At 47.8% G+C, this 17190-nt stretch overlaps 1 protein-coding gene across 2 annotated transcripts; it reads left to right on the forward strand.

Annotated features, from left to right (window-relative positions):
* Positions 1–503: 503 nt before the first annotated feature.
* Positions 504–15515, forward strand: UFC1 (ubiquitin-fold modifier conjugating enzyme 1). 2 transcript variants are annotated; one of them, XM_008057891.2, is made up of 7 exons: positions 504–615; positions 11976–12171; positions 13997–14064; positions 14295–14358; positions 14657–14733; positions 14975–15065; positions 15256–15515. In XM_008057891.2, exons 2-7 carry the CDS (start codon positions 12049–12051, stop codon positions 15334–15336), a joined length of 504 nt encoding a protein of 167 aa, XP_008056082.1. In that variant the 5' UTR covers positions 504–615; positions 11976–12048; the 3' UTR covers positions 15337–15515. The 2 variants fall into 2 exon arrangements, with proteins under 2 accessions (XP_008056082.1, XP_021567934.1); XM_021712259.1 differs by lacking the exon at positions 504–615 and adding an exon at positions 932–1250.
* Positions 15516–17190: the final 1675 nt, after the last annotated feature.

Here is a 17190-nt window from a genome sequence, read left to right on the forward strand (position 1 = left end):
AACAGCGCCTCCCGGAACCTGGCCGGTTAGCGGCGGCTTCGAGGCCATAGCGAGGCATGAGCCGGGCAGCCATACTAGGTGAGGGCAGCCTGGCAGCGGCATTGAGCGGCGGGTGGGCGGCTTCGCCCTGCGAAGAGAGAACAGGGCTGGCGGCCATCTTTGTTTGGGGCAGGCGGGCAGCGCGGGTTTTTCTCGGCGGCGGGCTCAGGGCGGCAGGGAGGCCTGGGAGAGGAGGGCCTTCTCGAGAGCGGAGACGTTGGCGGCGCCGGAGCGGCTGGGGCGACGTCAAGACCCACTGGAAAACCGGGGCTGGCGGCCATGACGCCTAAGGGCGGAATAGCACGGGGGCCGGAGGGCCTCGCGCACTTGGGTGAAGGGTCAAGAGATGGGCGTGACCTTTGCGCTGAGCTTCCTGGTGACCCGGACGTTCCGTCAACCCGGATCCGGATCCGCGGTGGCCGCGCAGCTCCGCGCTTGGGACTCGTGCTTTGGGCGTTTGCCTTTTGAGCGCCCACGTCGGGAAGAGCCTGGCTGCGAAGGGCTGTTGGGCGCTGGGGGCGGGAGGCGCGGGTACGTCCTGGAGCTGCCGACAGCCTGGTGTGGTTTAAGGAAGAGGTAACAGGGAGGGGCCGGATTGCCCTTAGGTCTTGTACGTGAATTGCCTTTCATCCCAAGGGCCGTGAAGAGTCTGGAGGGTCTTAGTCGAGGGTGCACAATGATATTCAGATTGCGGGAAGGTCACTGGTCGGGATGTGAAGGGTGGGTGGAGGGGGCAGAGTTCGAAGCAAGGAGAGCGACCGCGGAATTCGTTTCCAGGCAAGAGACGACGGTCTGCCCTAGAGAAGGAGGAGTGCGGGTGGGGAGAAGTGGATTGGATTAGAAAGTCGCATGTTTTGACTTGGGCAACCGGGAGGTAGTGATGCCGTTTTTTCTTTGTTTTGGAGGGGAGAATTGAGTTTTTGGTGCCTGTGTGACAGTCATTGGGCAGCTGATGTGGTTCATTAGACGGGAAACGTGGGTTGGGAACCCCAAACAAAGGTTCGCGGGTGTGTGCGCGCGTGCGCATGGCTAGCTGTTGAAGCCCCGAAGTGGGTCAGGTGGCCTAGAGAGAGGGGGTACTAGCGTTTGCGGGGCCGGTTAGGGGAGGAAGCCGTGAAGAGGACACTGAAGGGGCAAACGGAAAGGAAGGAAGAAAACCAGGGGAGGAGTGTGAAGGAAACTGGTCAAAGTGTTCAAGGAACAGAGATAAGGTAAGATGTGGACTAAACTGTGTCCGTTAGTTTTTGCAACAAGAAGGTCACTTAATAAATTTGGAGAAAGTTTCATAGATGTGGTTACAAACCAGATCGAACTAGGAAGGCACAATGTATAAACACCATTTTTTCACGGCATTGACTTGTAAGAAGGAGGTTAGCAAAAGAATGTTGCAGGAGGGAAGATTCCAAAGAAAGGGAAGGATTTTCAGGTACCTGTGGGATGACTGTGTCCTAATGGCAACTGAAGGTACAGATCTAAAATTAGATCTAAAAAGTAGAAGAAAAATATGTCAAGTGGAAAAAGAAGTGCGGAAAAATATGGCACATTTACACACACATTAAAAAGTTTTGAAAAAAATGTGTCTACAGAAATACAGAGTTTAAAAAAAGTTATGAAGAGTGAGCCTAGGAGTGATAAGCTTTATACTTTTCACTTTAAATGCATCTTTACTGCTGAGTTTGTTTTACCGTGTACATGTATTGCTTTTATAGAAAACTACTGTGTTTTTTTGTTTTTTGAGTAGGAAGCTCACTCTGTCCCCAGGCTGCAGTGCAGTGGCACACTCACAGCCACCGCAGCCTCAACCTGCTGGGCTCAGGTCAGCCTTCCGCATCAGCCTTCCAAGTAGCTGTAACTACAGGCGTGCTACCACACCCAGCTAATGTTTTGATTTATTGTAGAGTCTGGGTCTCGCCAAGTTGCCCAGGCTGGTCTCAAACCCCTGGACTCGGGCAGTCCTCTCGCTTCTGCCTCCCAAAGTGCTGGGGGCCACCGTGCCCCACCAGGAAACTACTTTTTAAAAACTGCTGGGCAGTCCCCTTGGGTCCCCTCCCACTGCAGGAGCTTTTCTGTCCTCTTAATAAACCCTGCTTTCTAAATTTAAAAAGAAAAAAAAAACTCCTGTGATGTATAGGCCAGAAATTCTGACACATCATTTCAGTGGCAGCTGAAGCCATGGATCTGGGTAAGGTCCTCCACAGAAAAGCAGAGGGCTAAGAGAGTGCTCTGAATAATTCCCACATTTAAAAACAAGTAGAAGAACCCTTGGAGACTCTTTCAAAGGGAATAGCCAATGAGGAAGAGCAAAAACCTGGAGATAATTGTTGCAGAATGAAAGGGAAGAAATTCAAGGGAGTGGAAGTAGTTCCAGCTACTTGGAAGGCTGATGTGGAAGGATCACCTGAGCCCAGCAGGTTGAGGCTGCGGTGGCTGTTGAAAGTATCCCACGTCTCCTGAGAAGCAGCTAACAGGAAAGGTACTTTTAACTCCAGACCCAGGCTTCTTGGAAGCTTAGCACAAGAGTCCAATCTAGATCTTGAACCTTCTCCCCCAGCTATCATCAGGCAGTTCAACCCCTGTGCCATTCCACTCTTGTGCACCATGCTGCCAGTCCCAGTCTTTCAGTGAGTGGGTCTTGAAGTCCACACCAGCCAGCTCTGGCACTACCTATCGTAACCACACTCAAGAATGCTACCCTCTGGCTGGGTGTGATGCTCGGGCCTGTAATCCTAGCACTAGCCTGGGCAATATAGTGAGACCCCATCTCTACAATTTTTTAAAATTTTGTTTTTAAAGTTTGTTAAAAATTATATGTGTTTTTAAAAATTAGCTGGGTATGGTGGTATATGCCTGTAGTCCCAGCTACTCAGGAGCCTGAGTCGAAAGGATCACTTGAACCCAGGATTTGGGGTTGCATTGAGCTAGGATTGAGTCACTGCACTCCAGTCTGGGCAACAGAGTGAGACCCTGTCTCAAAAAAAAAAAAAAGCTACCCTCTTCCCATCCTTACTATGGCCCTGAAGCTGCCAACAAGAAAAACCTGTTTTTCAAGAAAAGATGAAGTTAAGGAATTAAAAGTAGGAGTATAAATTGGAGTTGAGAAGGTCAGGAACTGTCTTATTTATTTCATGGACTTTGCAAAGACCTTCCAGCATGATAGTAAGAGTTGGCACAGAGAGAGATTAACCTCAGCAAGCATGAGGGCCAAAAAGTGAAAGAGCCAGCTGGGCTCAGTGGCTCAGCCTGTTATCCCAGCACTTTGGGAGGCCAAGGTGAGTAGATTGCCTGAGCCCGCAGGTTCGAGACCAGCCCAGGCAACTTGTTGAGACCTCATCTCTAAAATAAATCAAAAATTAGCTGAGCACAGTAGTGCGTGCCTTTAGTTCTGGCTACTTGGAAGGCTGAGGCGGAAGGATCGCCAGAGCCCAATGGGTCGACGCTGGGGTAGTCTTGAGTGTGCCACTGCACTCCAGGCTGGAGTGAGACTCCAACTCAAAAAAACAAAGAAAGAAAAACCAGATGTGGCACAGATGTCAAAGGGGAAAGAATTCTTACAGGAAGATGGAAGCACAATCGTCTGAAAGCAGCGGGAAGCAAAAGAGAAGGCTGATGCTTTGCCACCCCTTCCTACACAAGCGGGAAAATAAACAGCTTCTACTTGACAAAGTTGAAGGGGAGAAGTATTTGTTAGAAAAAAATAAAAAAATAGCTGGGTGTAGTGGCTCATGCCTGTAATCCTAGCAGTTTGTGAGGCAGAGACAGTAGAATTACTTGAACCCAGGAGTTCGAGACCAGCCTGGGCAACATAGCAAGACTCCATCTGTAAAGAAGAAAAAAATTAGCTAGGCAGAGTGACGTCCACCTGAAGCCCAAGCTTCTCGGGTTTATCGCCTAAACCAGGAAGTTGAGGCTGCAGTGAGTCATGATTGCACCACTGAACTCCAGCCTGGGTAACAGAGTAAGACCCTGGCTCCAAAAAAAAAAAAAATTTACCCCATCTCTGACCATTTTTTTCCTCTTTACCCGTGGAACGCTGCTCTTTTGTGGACAACCTCCCCTAATACTCATTTTCTTCACTGATTGCTTCTTAGCTTTTTGTAAAGAAATAGTCCTCAGGACAGAGGCAGCTGTGATATGTGGAATGAGGACGTGGCCCCACATAAGCCCACAATAGAGGCAGACATGTATAGACATCTTAGAGCAGGATAATGTTCTTCCTCCATCTCCATATCCTGATGTGGTTTGACACCTAGTGTTCTTGGCACCTTGGTGGTAATTCCTTCCCATGAGCCCACCCTTCTTCTCTTGACCTAACCCAATCTCACTGAGAGGATTAGAGAAGAGAGTTCCTTCTCTCATCGTAGTATGTTGACCAGTGAAACCTCGTCTTTACTATATATATATAAATTAGCTGGATGTGGTAGTGTGTGCCTATAGTTTTGGCTACTTGGAAGACTGAGGCAGAAGGATCGCCTGAGCCCAACAGGTCGACGCTGGGTGGTCATGAGCATGCCACTGCACTCCAGCCTGGGCAACAGAGTGAGACTCTGACTCAAAAATAAAAAAATGAAAACTGTCTAGTCCATAGGTAGTCTACACACATCCCTGAGTTTCCATTGGAAAATAAAAACTTCATTGAAATGACCGATAACAAGCGAGGCGTGGTGGCTCTGCCTGTAATCCCAGCACTTGTAAGACAGATGTGAGAGAATTGCCTGAGCCCAGGGATTCGAGACCAGCCTGGGCAACTTGGTGAGATCTTGTCTCTACAGTAAATCAAAATATTAGCCAGATGTGGTGACACACGCCTGTAGTCCCAGCTAGTTGGAAGGCTGAGGCGGATCGCCTGAGCCCAGCAAGTTGAGGCTGTGGTAGCTGCTGTAAGTATGTCACTGCACTTCAGCCTGGGTGACAGACTCTGACTCAAAAAAAACAAAGAAATGACCAAGAATAGCAGCCATACATTGATGGGGTGTTTTGGGTTTTGGCTGTGGTTTTGGTTTTGGTTTTTTGAGTCAGAGTCTCAGTCTGTTGATCTGCTGGGCTCAGGCAATTGTTTGACCTCAGCCTTCCAACTAGCTGGGACTACAGGTGAGCACCACCGTGCCTGGCTGATTTTTTTTTTTTTTTACTGTACAGGTGGAGCCCATTGTCACAAGTGTTCTCTTGACTGACTCTCTTAGGCCCTCAGATCCCTGTGTCCCTGGGCTTTACTGTTGAGTTTTACCCTGCAGGAACTTGGTGCCCTGATCATCTGCTCTAGTTCTTGGTTTCCAGTTAACTCTGGGCTGCCCCATTACTTATTTTCACCCAGGCATACTACTGGCTCCTCATGATTTTAGTTGAGCTTCAAACCTACCTGTGAGCCCTTGGTGGATTTATGGTATCTCCTGGCTCCTGAGTAGAAGCTTAGGCCATAGTCAGCTGCTGGATCCTGAAGATGTGTTCTCCAAGTCTACTCAGCCTGTACCCTTTTTTTAATTCCCCAGCTGTGGCCCTCACTAATATGACCGGGCAAGTCACTTAACCTCTCTAAACTTACCTTTTTATCGTAAATGAGGGAAATATAGCATCTACCTCATAGGGCGTTGTAATGATTATATTAAATTATGTATACAGAGTGTTAGCACAGGGCCTAGTGCTTGATAAATGTGACCCAATATTTATTATTATATGTAGCAATTTTCACCAGTTTTCAGAAATTCAGCAATCTGTCAGTGACTCTGCTGCCCCCAAGGGGTGACTTTTTCCAAATCACTGGTTTCGTTAAAGGCTACAACATAAACCAGGACTGTCTCACCAACCCCACTAGTGAATTAACCAATTTTTCTGTGACTGATTGTTCAATTAAATAATTATGCTCTTGTATCCCAGCCAGCTTTTCTCTATCTTTTTCAAATAACATATCTGGAAACAAATTTTTCTGAAAACAAGATACATTGCCTCTATGATATTCTCCTAATCTGTTAATCTAGTGACACTGACAAGAAAGGAAGATTGGCTGGGCACAGTAGCTCATGCCTGTAATTCCAGCACTTTGGGAGGTGGAGGTGAGAGGATTGCCTGAGCCCAGGAGTTCGAGACCATCCTGGGTAACTTGGCCAGACCTCATCTCTACAATGAATCAAAAATATTAGCTGGGCATGGTGGCACACACCTATAGTTCCAGTTACTTGGAAACCTGAGGTGGAAGGATCGTCTGAGCCCAGCAGGTCAAAGCTGCAGTAGCCATGAGTGTGCTACTGCACCCCAGTCTGAGCATCAGAGTGAGGCTCCAACTAAAAAAAAAAAATGCTTAGGATCGTGCATCACCCATAATAAGCACTGTATACATGTGGGTTTAATATTACCATTTTCTTTACCAAGTGACTCTCATTGTGAACCCAGTTTCCCACAGCATAATAGACAAAGCTATAATTTACAGAATTCATTGTTGAAGTCTCGGGGATAATTAAAGCAATAACAGAAGAGAAAAATCTCCAAAACTGCCTATCCATGTGTACTGACCCTCTGTAGGATGGCTTCCTCCCACGTGTTGGAGATCAGGCAATGCCTTAAAGACCAGAGGATATGTTTCTCTTTTTTCCCACCCAAGGTTTATCTTTCTAATCACATATTTATTTCTCCTGTGTCCCTAGAGCTGCCTTTTTCCAGGATGACTGACAACTGGGATTTCAGCTACTTTCAGGTGCACTGACATGCACTTCAGTGTCCTGTTCCGGCAGAACACCGCTGCCCTCAGCATGTTTCCGAGACTTGAACTACTCAACCCCTCCTGCTCAATCCCTCTTTATAGCAGTCTAGGCTAATTTTCTTTCTCTTTTTTTCAATTAGAAAATATAGTTTATTTAAAAGTAAGTTAGAGAGAGAGAAGATTCACCTCCCCAAGGTGGGGGAGGGAACCAAAGCCAGGAAGCATGGCAGCAGTCATAGCTCAAAGAGCACATGCCCACACCAGTCTAGCAAGGCAATGGCCTAGGCTAATTTTCATAAGGACAAGGCTTCTGCCTGCCTGTGCACTGCTGTACTTCCAATGCCTACAGCATGGCAGGAACTCCGCACACATTTGCTCGTGAACCTCAGAGTTCTTCCTCTGACAAAGGGTGAAGGCTCGGGCCTACGTACTCTTCCTTCAGTCTTCTCAGTTTTAGCTTCTGCTTTCCTGTGAGAATTACTTGAAACAAGAATAAGTTAAGTTCACAATTTAAAATAAGCATTTCTCTAGTAGAGATATACTCTCTACAGAGACACAGCTATGCCTGCAATAGAAGCAACCCTGTGTTTATCACAGATACAGCCCTGTGTGGTGTTACACATACGGGAGCTCTGCTTTACTAAGTGGTTTAATAACGTGATTTTTCAAAATAATGAAACAAATGCAATATGCAGCTTTAAAAAGACAGCATTTTATCAAAATATTCAATTACCACTGGGCATGGTTCCAGCTACTTGGATGGCTGAGGCGGAAGGATCACCTGAGCCCAGCAGGTCGAGGCTGTGGTGACCGGGAGCATACCACTGCACTCCAGCCTGGGTGACAGAGTGAGACTCTGACTTAAAAAAAAAACAAAAAAAACAATTATCTTAAAAATATTGATTGAACATTTAATCTGTACCAGGCACTTTTATATTTTTATTTTTATTTACATTTTATATTTTTATTTTTCTTTTTTTTTGAGTTGGAGTCTCACTCTGTCACCCAGGCTGGAATACAGTAGCATGCTCATGGCCACCACAGCCTCGACCTGCTCAGGTGATCCTTCTGCCTCAACCTTCCAAGTAGTTGGAACTACAGGTGTGCACCACCATGCCCAGCTAATTTTTTGATTTATTGTACAGATAAAGTTTCACCATGTTGCCCAGGCTAGTCTTGAACCCGTGGGATCAGGCAGTCCTCTCACCTCTGTCTGAGGTTGCTGAGATTACAGCAAAGTGCTGAGATTACAGACGTGAGCCACCACACCCAGTTATGTATTAGGTTTTTAAAATACAGCACTGAACAAGACAGATACATAATCCCCACCTTGGTTGAGATTTCAGTTATCAAGATAATTACTAAAATATGATGAATAGTTTTCATAGGGGAAGAATTCTCAGGGATACAGGTCTTCTGCCCACACTTGAACAAGAGCAACTGTGCGTTGATCAGTTTAATATCGTGAGACTGTAAATTAGGATTCTGTTTGTAAACCTGGCTTCATTAGTACATAAAAGTTTGAAAACGACTGGGCTCAGTGGCTCACGCCTATAATCCCAGCACTTTGGGAGGCCAAGGTATGAGGATTGCCTGAGCCCACAGGTTCAAGACCAGCCCTGGCAACTTGGTGAGACCTCATTTCTACAATAAATAATAATAAAAATTGGCTGAGTGTGGTAGCGCCGGCCTGTAGTTCCAGCTACTTGGAAGGCTGAGGCGGAAGGATCGCCGGAGCCCAGCAGGTCAAGGCTGCGGTGACTGGGAGCGGCCACTGCACTCCATTCTGGGCAACAGTGAGACTCCAACTCAAAAAAAAAAAAGTTTGAAAATTGCCATTTATTTATTTGAATTTCATCCTGAAGTCCTGTTATATGAATGAATGAATGGAGTGAAAGATTGAGTAAAGGGACATTGCATATATAGTTCCAACAACTATATAAGCATTATTCTCCTATTATAGGTGTGAAAATGCACTTCACAGAGTTAAAATAACTCGGAAGTCTATGACAATTAAATTGCCAAGTCTTATTACAAGCCTCTGCTCTCTGTACCACAGCACAGTGCCCATACCCAAAATAAAATATGTCTTTATTTTCCCTGGGAGACAGAGCTCTAGTGATGAATTACAAAGCTTTGTCTGTCCTGTCTAGATGTGGCAGTTCACACCTGTAATCCCAGCACTTTGGGAAGCTGAAGCTAGAGGATTGCCTGAGCCTGGGGATTCAAGATCAGCCTGGGTGATGTGCTGAGACCTCGTCTCTACAGTAAATAAAGAAATTAGCTGGGCGTGTAGTTTCAGCTACTTGGAAGGCTGAGGTGGAAGGATTGCCTGAGCCCAGCAAGTGGAGGCTGCAGTGACTGTGAGCGTGCATGCCACTGCACTCCAGCCTGGGTGGCAGAGTGAGACTGACTCAAAAAAAAAAGAAAAGAAAGGAAAAGATTTGCCTTAGTCTTGTATACAATATGTTTATGAAAGAGATGTATAACATGCTAATGAAAGACAAAAACTACATTATCGTCACAACACAGAAAAAGCATTTGAAAAAACCCAGCACTCATTTACGATTAAAAATAAAAAACCCAGCCGGGCTCGGTGGTTCAGCCTGTAATTCCGTGCCTTTGGGAGGCTGAGGTGAGTGGATTGTCTGAGCCCGCAGGTTCGAGACCCGCCTGGGCAGCGAGACCTCATCTCTACAATAAATCAAAAAATCAGCCGGGCGTGGTAGCGCATGCCTATAATTCCAGCTACTCGGAAGGCTGAGGCAGAAGGATTGCTGGGAGCCCAGCCGGCGAGGCTGCGGTGGCCGGGAGCGGCCGCTGCACTCCAGTCTGGACGACAGAGTGAGACTCCAACTAAAAAAATAAAAATAAAAAACCCGCCGGGCATGGTGGCTCACCCCTATAATCCCAGCACTTTGAGAAATTGAGGTGAGAGGATTGCCTGAGTCCAGGGATTCGAAATCAGCCTGGGCAACTTGACAAGATCTCATCTCTACTATAACTCAAAAATTAGCTGGGCGTAATGGCTCATGCCTGAAGTTCCAGCTACTTGTAAGGCTGAATCAGAAGGATCACCTGAGCCCAGCAGGTTGAGGCTGCAGTGGCCGTGAGGGTGTCACTGCACTCCAACCTGGATGATAGAGTGAAACGCTAATTCAAAAAATAAAAATAAATCCTCAACACATTAGGAACAGAAGGAACTTCCTCAGTCTGATAAAGGGCACCTATGAAAAACCCTACAGCTAACATTATACTTAACAGAAAAAGACTGATTTCCCCTCTAAAGTCAGAACAAGGCAAGGATGTCTGCTTGCAACACGTTTACTCAATGTTGCACAGGAAGATTTTGTCTAGGGCAATTAGACAAGATGTAGCATGCTTGTCAAATTTCTAGATGGACTATAGTATTTGATGGATTGATAGAACTAGATCCAAAATTACACTGGATGGATTCACTGAATAAATCAGCTATTAAAGCCAAGATTAATGTGTTTATGTTTTTTGTTGTTTTGTTTTTTGCTTTTTACTGAGTTGGAGTCTCTGTTGCCCAGGCTGGAGTGCAGTGGTGTGCTCATGGCCACCGCAGTCTCTCTCTGCTGGGCTCAGGCCATCCTACCACCTCAGCCTTCCAAGTAGCTAGAAGCACAGGCATGCATCACCATGCCCGGTGATTTTTTTATTTATTGTAGAGACAAGGTGTTGCCATGTTGCTCAGGCTGGTCTCGAACCCCTGAACTCAGGTAATGCTCTCACCTCTGCCTCTCAAAGTGCTGGGATTACAGGCGTGAGCCACAGGGCCTGGCAATGTGTTTATGTTTTAAAAACCAACTGGAAAATTCAACATTTTGCAAAAGGATTACTGGGAACCTACTGTGTGCCATCCATTGGAGATAGACATGATTCCTAACTAGATGAGTTAATTCCAGACCAAAAAATTTGGAGGACTTAGTGACTGAATGGTTAGGTTAAGGCAAGTCTTCCTGTGCCTTCTAAACTCTTGGTACTAAGAGTTGTCTAAGCTGGGCTTGGTGGCTCAGCCTGTAATCCCAGCACTTTGGGAGGCTGAGATGAGTGGATTGCCTGAGCCGGTGGGTTCGAGACCCGCCTGGGCAACTTGGCGAGACCTCATCTCTACAATAAATCAAAAATTAGCCGGGTGTGGTAGCGCGCGCCTGTAGTTCCAGCTACTTGGAAGACTGAGGCGGAAGGATCGCCAGAGCCCGGCAGGTCGAGCGGCCACTGCACTCCAGTCTGGGCGACTAAGTGAGACTCCAACTCAAAAAAAAAAAAAGCGTTGTCTAGTTAGTCCACGCGCAGTGGCTCATTTCTGTAATATCCTAGCATTTTGGGAGGCTAAGGTGGGAGGATTGCTTGAGCACAGAAGTTAGAGATCAGCCTAGGCAATAAAGGGAGACTAATACCAGCTACTGGAAAGGAGACATGGGAGGATCACCTGAGCCCAGCAAGTCAAGGCTGCGGTGGGCCATAATTATGCATTCTACTGCACTTCAGTCTGGGTGAGAGTGAGACACTGAGTCAAAAAAAAAAAAGAAAAGTTTAGGGCCGGCAGCGGTTGCTCACGCCTATAATCCCAGCACTTTGGGAGGCTGAAGTGAGAGGATTGCCTGAGCCCACGGGTTCGAGACCAGCCTGGGCAACTTGACGAGACTTTGTCTCTACAATAAGTCAAAAAATAGGCCGGGCGTGGTGGTGCATGCCTGTGGTTCCTGCTACCTGGAAAGCTGAGGCGGAAGGATCACCTGAGCCCAGCAGGTCGAGGTTGCGGTGGCTGTGAGCGTGCCACTGCACTCCAGCCTGGGCGACAGAGAGACACAGACTAAAAAAAAAAAGTCTAGTTCAGTTATATTAACTAGGGCGGGGACTGTAGCTTTTACTTGATTCTGCATGGTTTCTATAAATTCCCATCTATTGGATAATTGCATCGGCTTCTGCTACCTCGGCCTTGCAGAGCGCCGGGCACAGTCTAAAATTCTAACGGTGCTCCAAAGTTTGGGTAGGTGTCCGGAAGGGTTTTCTGGGATTACTTCTCTGAGCATGAACGGAAGTGACCCTTTCAGCTTTGTGCGGTGATGTTAATGATAGCTGCCACATTCAGAACAAGACAGAGTAGTCCGTTTCCTCTGTGTTCTTCCCATGCGCCCACAAGCTGGTGACTAGGTGACAAGAAAATAAGATCGCGTTCAGAGGTCTTCAGGCAAACTACCTCTTCCTCTTCCCGTAGTAAAGATGGCGGTGCCCTGAGCGTAACCTACAGGCAACGCCACTTCCGCGTCTCTCTTGAGCCGTGGTTCAAGATGGCGGACGAGGCTACCCGGCGTGTCGTGTCGGAGATCCCGGTGCTGAAGACTAACGCCGGACCCCGAGATCGGGAGTTGTGGGTGCAGCGACTGAAGGAAGAATATCAATCCCTTATCCGGGTTGGTTGTGTTTCTATAGCCGAACGCGTCGCAAAGGGGTTGCGGGTAATTAGGTGTCTCGATAATAGGCTCCGTGTGGAAGCCGCTTCCGGCTTTTAAGTTTACTCCCAAATTCATAGAAATGGGACGATTGTGGGGTTGGAGAATAAAGGAGGGTGGTGGGGAGGGGGCAGAAGAGGCTCAAGTTAGGGACATAGTGGGCCAGACCTGGTGGCTAAAAACAGCAGTTATTTTAGGGATGTACACCTCCCCGGAAGGTGACGTGGCTCCCCGGCTCCAGGTGTTTGCTTTTCTGGAGGTAGAAGAGGTGTTTAAAAGTACTTTTCGGGACACACGTCCCAGTCCTGCATCTTTCTGCTTCTTTCTTCACTCTTCCTGCAGTAGGAACGTACGTTAGGGCAGAAAATTCAAGAAGCTGTTAATTGCAGAGAGTCGGGACTGAGCTCATAGTTAGAAAAGGGCTACCGCCTCAGCTCATCTCTCTACTGTGGGAAGAGAAGGACGTTTGTCTTCCTTGTAGTTGTCTCTGCTTCAAGGGCCAGCGGTTCTTCTGCGCATGTTTTCATTCATAAAAACAAAAACAAAAAACATTTATTGTGCAGTTGGAAACTAGGGAGGAGATACAAAGCCAAATAACGTGGCGCCTACCGAGATAGACAAGACCAGATCATTGTAAATACAGTGTTTGGCAGGCTCGGTGGCTCAGCCTGTAATCCCAGCACTTTGGGAGGCCAGGGCGAGTGGATTGCCTGAGCCCAGGGGTTTGAGGCTAGCCCGGGCAACTTGGTGAGATCTTGTCTCTACAGTAAATCAAGAAAAATTAGTTGGGCATGGTGGCGTGTGCCTGTAGTTCCGGCTACTTGGAAGGCTGAGACGGAAGGATCACCTGAGCCAGCAGGTCAAGGCTGCGGTGGCCAGGAGCGTGGCATTGCTCTCCAGCCTGGGTGACAGAGTGAGACTCCAAATAAAATAAAATAAAATAAAAGACTTTAAACTGAAGAATAACATGGTCAGATTTGGGTTCAGATCAGTTGCAGTGACCGTAGAGAGGAAAATTCAAATTGCAGGGATAAGATTGAGGGTTGGAGGCAATAATTTGGAAACTGCCCTTAACCTAAGCAAAAGAAAGATGTGCTAAATGAGGCAGCTGCAATAAAGATAGTAAGGAGAGGTAGATCTGAGAAATATTCCGAAGATAAAGTCAGCATGACACCAAGGATTGGTGGAGTAAAGGACAGGGACATCAAGGAGGATTTCTGGCTTTTGACGTGGGTGAACACTAACACAGCCACCTGAAACTGATAATTCAGGAAGTTCATCTGAGGGAATATTATCAATTTCAGGCAGAAATACGGAGCTTGAGGCACCTGTGAAATGAAGGTAGGCATTTCAACAGACTGTCACAATTGGATACTGGAGTCTGAAGCTCTGAGGTAAGGTCTGGAGTAGAGAAAAAGATTTGGGAGTCATCAGCATGAGAGTGTTAGTTGAAATCAGGACGAATGAGGCTGGAAGGGAGGGAGCAACGTAGGGAAGTTGTGGGACGAGTTGTGGGCTGAGGGCAGACACTGTCAGGAGTAGGAAGAGAACCCAGGAGACATCTTTATGCCTTTTGTGTTTGCTAAGTTGGAACCCACACATTCTGTTCTCTGTTCTGGACCAAGTCCTCGCTTACCAGTCAGTGTAGCCTTGTCTTCCGCTTTGCTTATGTCAGAAAAAATAGGTAAACATACTGAGAGAAGGTAATCGCACACATTTCTTTTGAGGAGAGGGGGCTGCCCTTATCCCCACCTGCTTCCTCAAAGACCTCATTCTTTCCTTTTAGTACGTGGAGAACAACAAGAATGCCGACAATGACTGGTTCCGACTGGAGTCCAACAAGGAAGGGACTCGGTAGGCAGATCCTCTTGGGAGGTATGGGTGGGAGTCTGACTTCAGCCATTTGGTCTTCCAGTGTCCACTGCCGAAGCTGCCCTGTCTCATGTTAGCTGTTTCCACTCCCATCACTCCAGAGTTCCCCAGTACCCATCCCATGAGTCTCCTGGGCTGGTGGCCCAAGCCAAGATGTCCTTTGAGTATGAGAAGAATGAACAAATTGGACTGAGGTCTGGTCTTCGTTACAGGTGGTTTGGAAAATGCTGGTACATCCATGACCTCCTCAAATATGAGTTTGACATCGAGTTTGACGTGAGTGTGACGGAGTGGGAAATATGAAGGTTAGTAAAAGGGGAGGTATTAGGTGATTGTTAACAAGCTTACCTTTCTTGAAGAGGCCCAAAGAAAACTATAAATGGGAAGGGAGAGCTGAGGTCTGAAACAAGCATGAGTTCGTTGCTCATCTCCATGCCCAGAATTTTGGGATATGCAGTGCTGCTTGGGGAGTTTGCTAAGCATTTTGGTTCAACCCAGAAATAAGTGTATCTGATTAGATTCACTCCTTTCCGTCCTGATTCCCTGTTTTACTAAAGTTGTATAATTCCTCCAGATTCCTGTCACATATCCCAGCACTGCTCCAGAAATTGCAGTCCCTGAACTGGATGGAAAGACAGCAAAGATGTACAGGTAGGACTGAGGAGGAGATGGGGTCAAAGAAAGCCCTAAAGAAAAATGCAGCAGGCAGAAGATTTTCCCCTGGTCTTCTGGTCCACCGGGTGCCAGGCCTCCTGGGCCAAGCCTGACACAGTACTGAGCTGATTTGTCCTCAGTTCTGATCACTAGAAGTCTTCTTATGCTACCAAGAGACTGCTGTGCTTTATGTTGGTGCCAACACTACATGTCAACACTTCCCTTGTCTCTCTCATAGGGGTGGCAAGATATGCCTGACAGATCACTTCAAACCTTTGTGGGCCAGGAACGTGCCCAAGTTTGGACTCGCTCATCTTATGGCTCTGGGGGTAAGTCTGATGTATTTGGTATAAGAGCAGGAAGAGGGTCTTAGGCCCTGAGAAGTAGCTGAGAGAGAACAGGATTAACAGTAGCCCCTTGGGTGCGTTCCCCCAGAGTCTCTCTCCTAGGGAGCTTCTGAGGGAACAAAAGGCGAGGACTGGGCGGCAGTGTTCTCACAGGGTCTTCCTTGTATTGCAGCTGGGCCCATGGCTGGCAGTGGAAATCCCTGATCTGATTCAGAAAGGCGCGATCCAGCACAAAGAGAAGTGCAGCCAATGAAGGACCAAGCCACTGAGGCAGGGCAGAGGGGCCTTTGATAGACCATGTTCCTGTTTTCCTGTGCATCACTCTTACTCGGCTAGCTGCTTCCCCCACAGCCTCCACCTGAGTCGATACTAAACAGTTGCAGCATTCTGGAAAAAGAGAAGGAAAAAAACACTGAATGTTATTGCTGCTGAGTGTTTGTTTGTTTGTTTTTTGAGTTGGAGTCTTACTCTGTTGCCCAGGCTTAAGTGCAGTGGCATGATCACGGCCACCACAACCTTGACCTGCTGGGATCATATGATCCTTATGCCTCAACCCTCCAAGTAGCTGGAACTACAGGTGCATGCCTCCACATCTGGTTATTTATTTTTTTCTTTTTTTTTGAGTGGGAGTCTCACTCTGTTGCCGAGGCTGGAGTGTAGCACACGCTCATGGCCACTGCAGCCTCGACCCACTGGGCTCAGGCAATCCTTCTGCCTCAGCCTTCCAAGTAGCTGGAACCACAGGTGTGCGCCACCATGTCTATCTAATTTTTTTTTTTTGAGTTGGAGTCTCACTCTGTCACCTAGACTGGAGTGCAGTGGTACACTCCCAGCCCCTGCAGCCTCCACCTGCTGGGCTCCGGTGATCCTTCCTCCTCAGCCTTCCAAGTAGCTGGAACTAGCGTGCGCTACCATGTCCGGCTAATTTTTTTATTTATTGTAGAGACGAGATCTTGCCATGTTGCCCTGGCGGGTCTTGAACCTGTGGGCTCAGGCAATCCACCACCTCAGCCTCCCAAAGTGCTGGGAGTACATACTGAGCTACCAAGCCCAGCCTAATTTTTTTTTTATTTGTTGTAGACATGAGTTCTTGCCAAGTTGCCCAGGCTAGTGTTGAACCCCTGGGCTCAGGCAGTTCTCTCACCTCTGCCTCCCAAAGTGCTGGGATCACAGGTGTGTGCCACTGCACCTGGCCTTAATTTTTTTGGTTTATTGTAGAGACAGGGTCTCACCATGTTGCCCAAGTTAGTCTCAAATTCCTAGACTCAGGCAGTCTTCTCTCCTTGGCCTCCCAAAGTGCTGGGATCACGGGCGTGAGCCACCATACCCAGCCTTGCTACTAAGTTTCTGAGGTTAAGGGACGACTGGGCCTTGGAAGATCAATTTATATCCCTTCCCTAGGTGGAGCAATGTGAGATCTTGGAGGCATAGGAGGTAACTCAAAGAGTACATAGGCTTTTCTGGTTTCTGGAGACAACCCATTAATAAAAGCTGCTATTTCTGATAGCATGTGGTTCTCATTGGTGGCTGTTAACAGAGGGTGAGCCAGCGAAAACCTGAGGCAGGGACAGCTACCATTGGGTTGGAGGGAGGGAGGGGAAACAGAATGTTCTGGTCAGGAACCGGAGAAGGAAGGGAAATATTGTTCTGTTGCCGAGATCTGCCTTCGTCCTTTAGTGGTGAGCCATGCTTTGCCCTCCTGCTTTAGCCTGCAGGGAGCTTGAGCGGTTTTGCAGGGCCAGTATTTCCCGCCCTCCAGGGATCTTCCCGTCCCTATATGAAGTGCTAGATGCTTCTGTGCCGGTCTGTGGGCTGTACACAGGCCTGCGGCTTGCTGGGGGCAGACCTGCGGGCTGGGGAGAATCTGCACTGCAAGCCTCGCGGCCAGACTACGGTAGTCAGATCTACATCTCTGGGCCACAGGATGGGGCGACGTGACCCTATACCTCAGGGACTTGCTTTGGAGCCATGGTTTAAAGACCACTCTGGGCAGCGCTGAGACAAGCGGTCCCAAAGTTGGCTGCGTTTCCATGGTGCCGGTCGCGGAACTATCGGGGCGGGCTCACGCAGGCGCCGGGGAGGCGGGAGGGCGGGGCGCGAGTGTGGA

Source organism: Carlito syrichta, unplaced genomic scaffold, assembly GCF_000164805.1.
Source record: "Carlito syrichta isolate Samal-C Ts95f unplaced genomic scaffold, Tarsius_syrichta-2.0.1 Scaffold303153, whole genome shotgun sequence".
NCBI classification, from domain to species: Eukaryota; Metazoa; Chordata; class Mammalia; order Primates; family Tarsiidae; genus Carlito; species Carlito syrichta.

What these genes read in the sequence shown, in the direction of transcription:
- UFC1 (XM_008057891.2), top strand. Translation starts at nt 12,049, where the DNA reads ATGGCGGACGAGGCTACCCGGCGTGTCGTGTCGGAGATCCCGGTGCTG. An exon ending in TCCAACAAGGAAGGGACTCG is followed by an intron (nt 14,065 to 14,294) that starts GTAGGCAGATCC and finishes TCTTCGTTACAG; the next exon opens with GTGGTTTGGAAAATGCTGGT. An exon ending in AGTTTGACATCGAGTTTGAC is followed by an intron (nt 14,359 to 14,656) that starts GTGAGTGTGACG and finishes TAATTCCTCCAG; the next exon opens with ATTCCTGTCACATATCCCAG.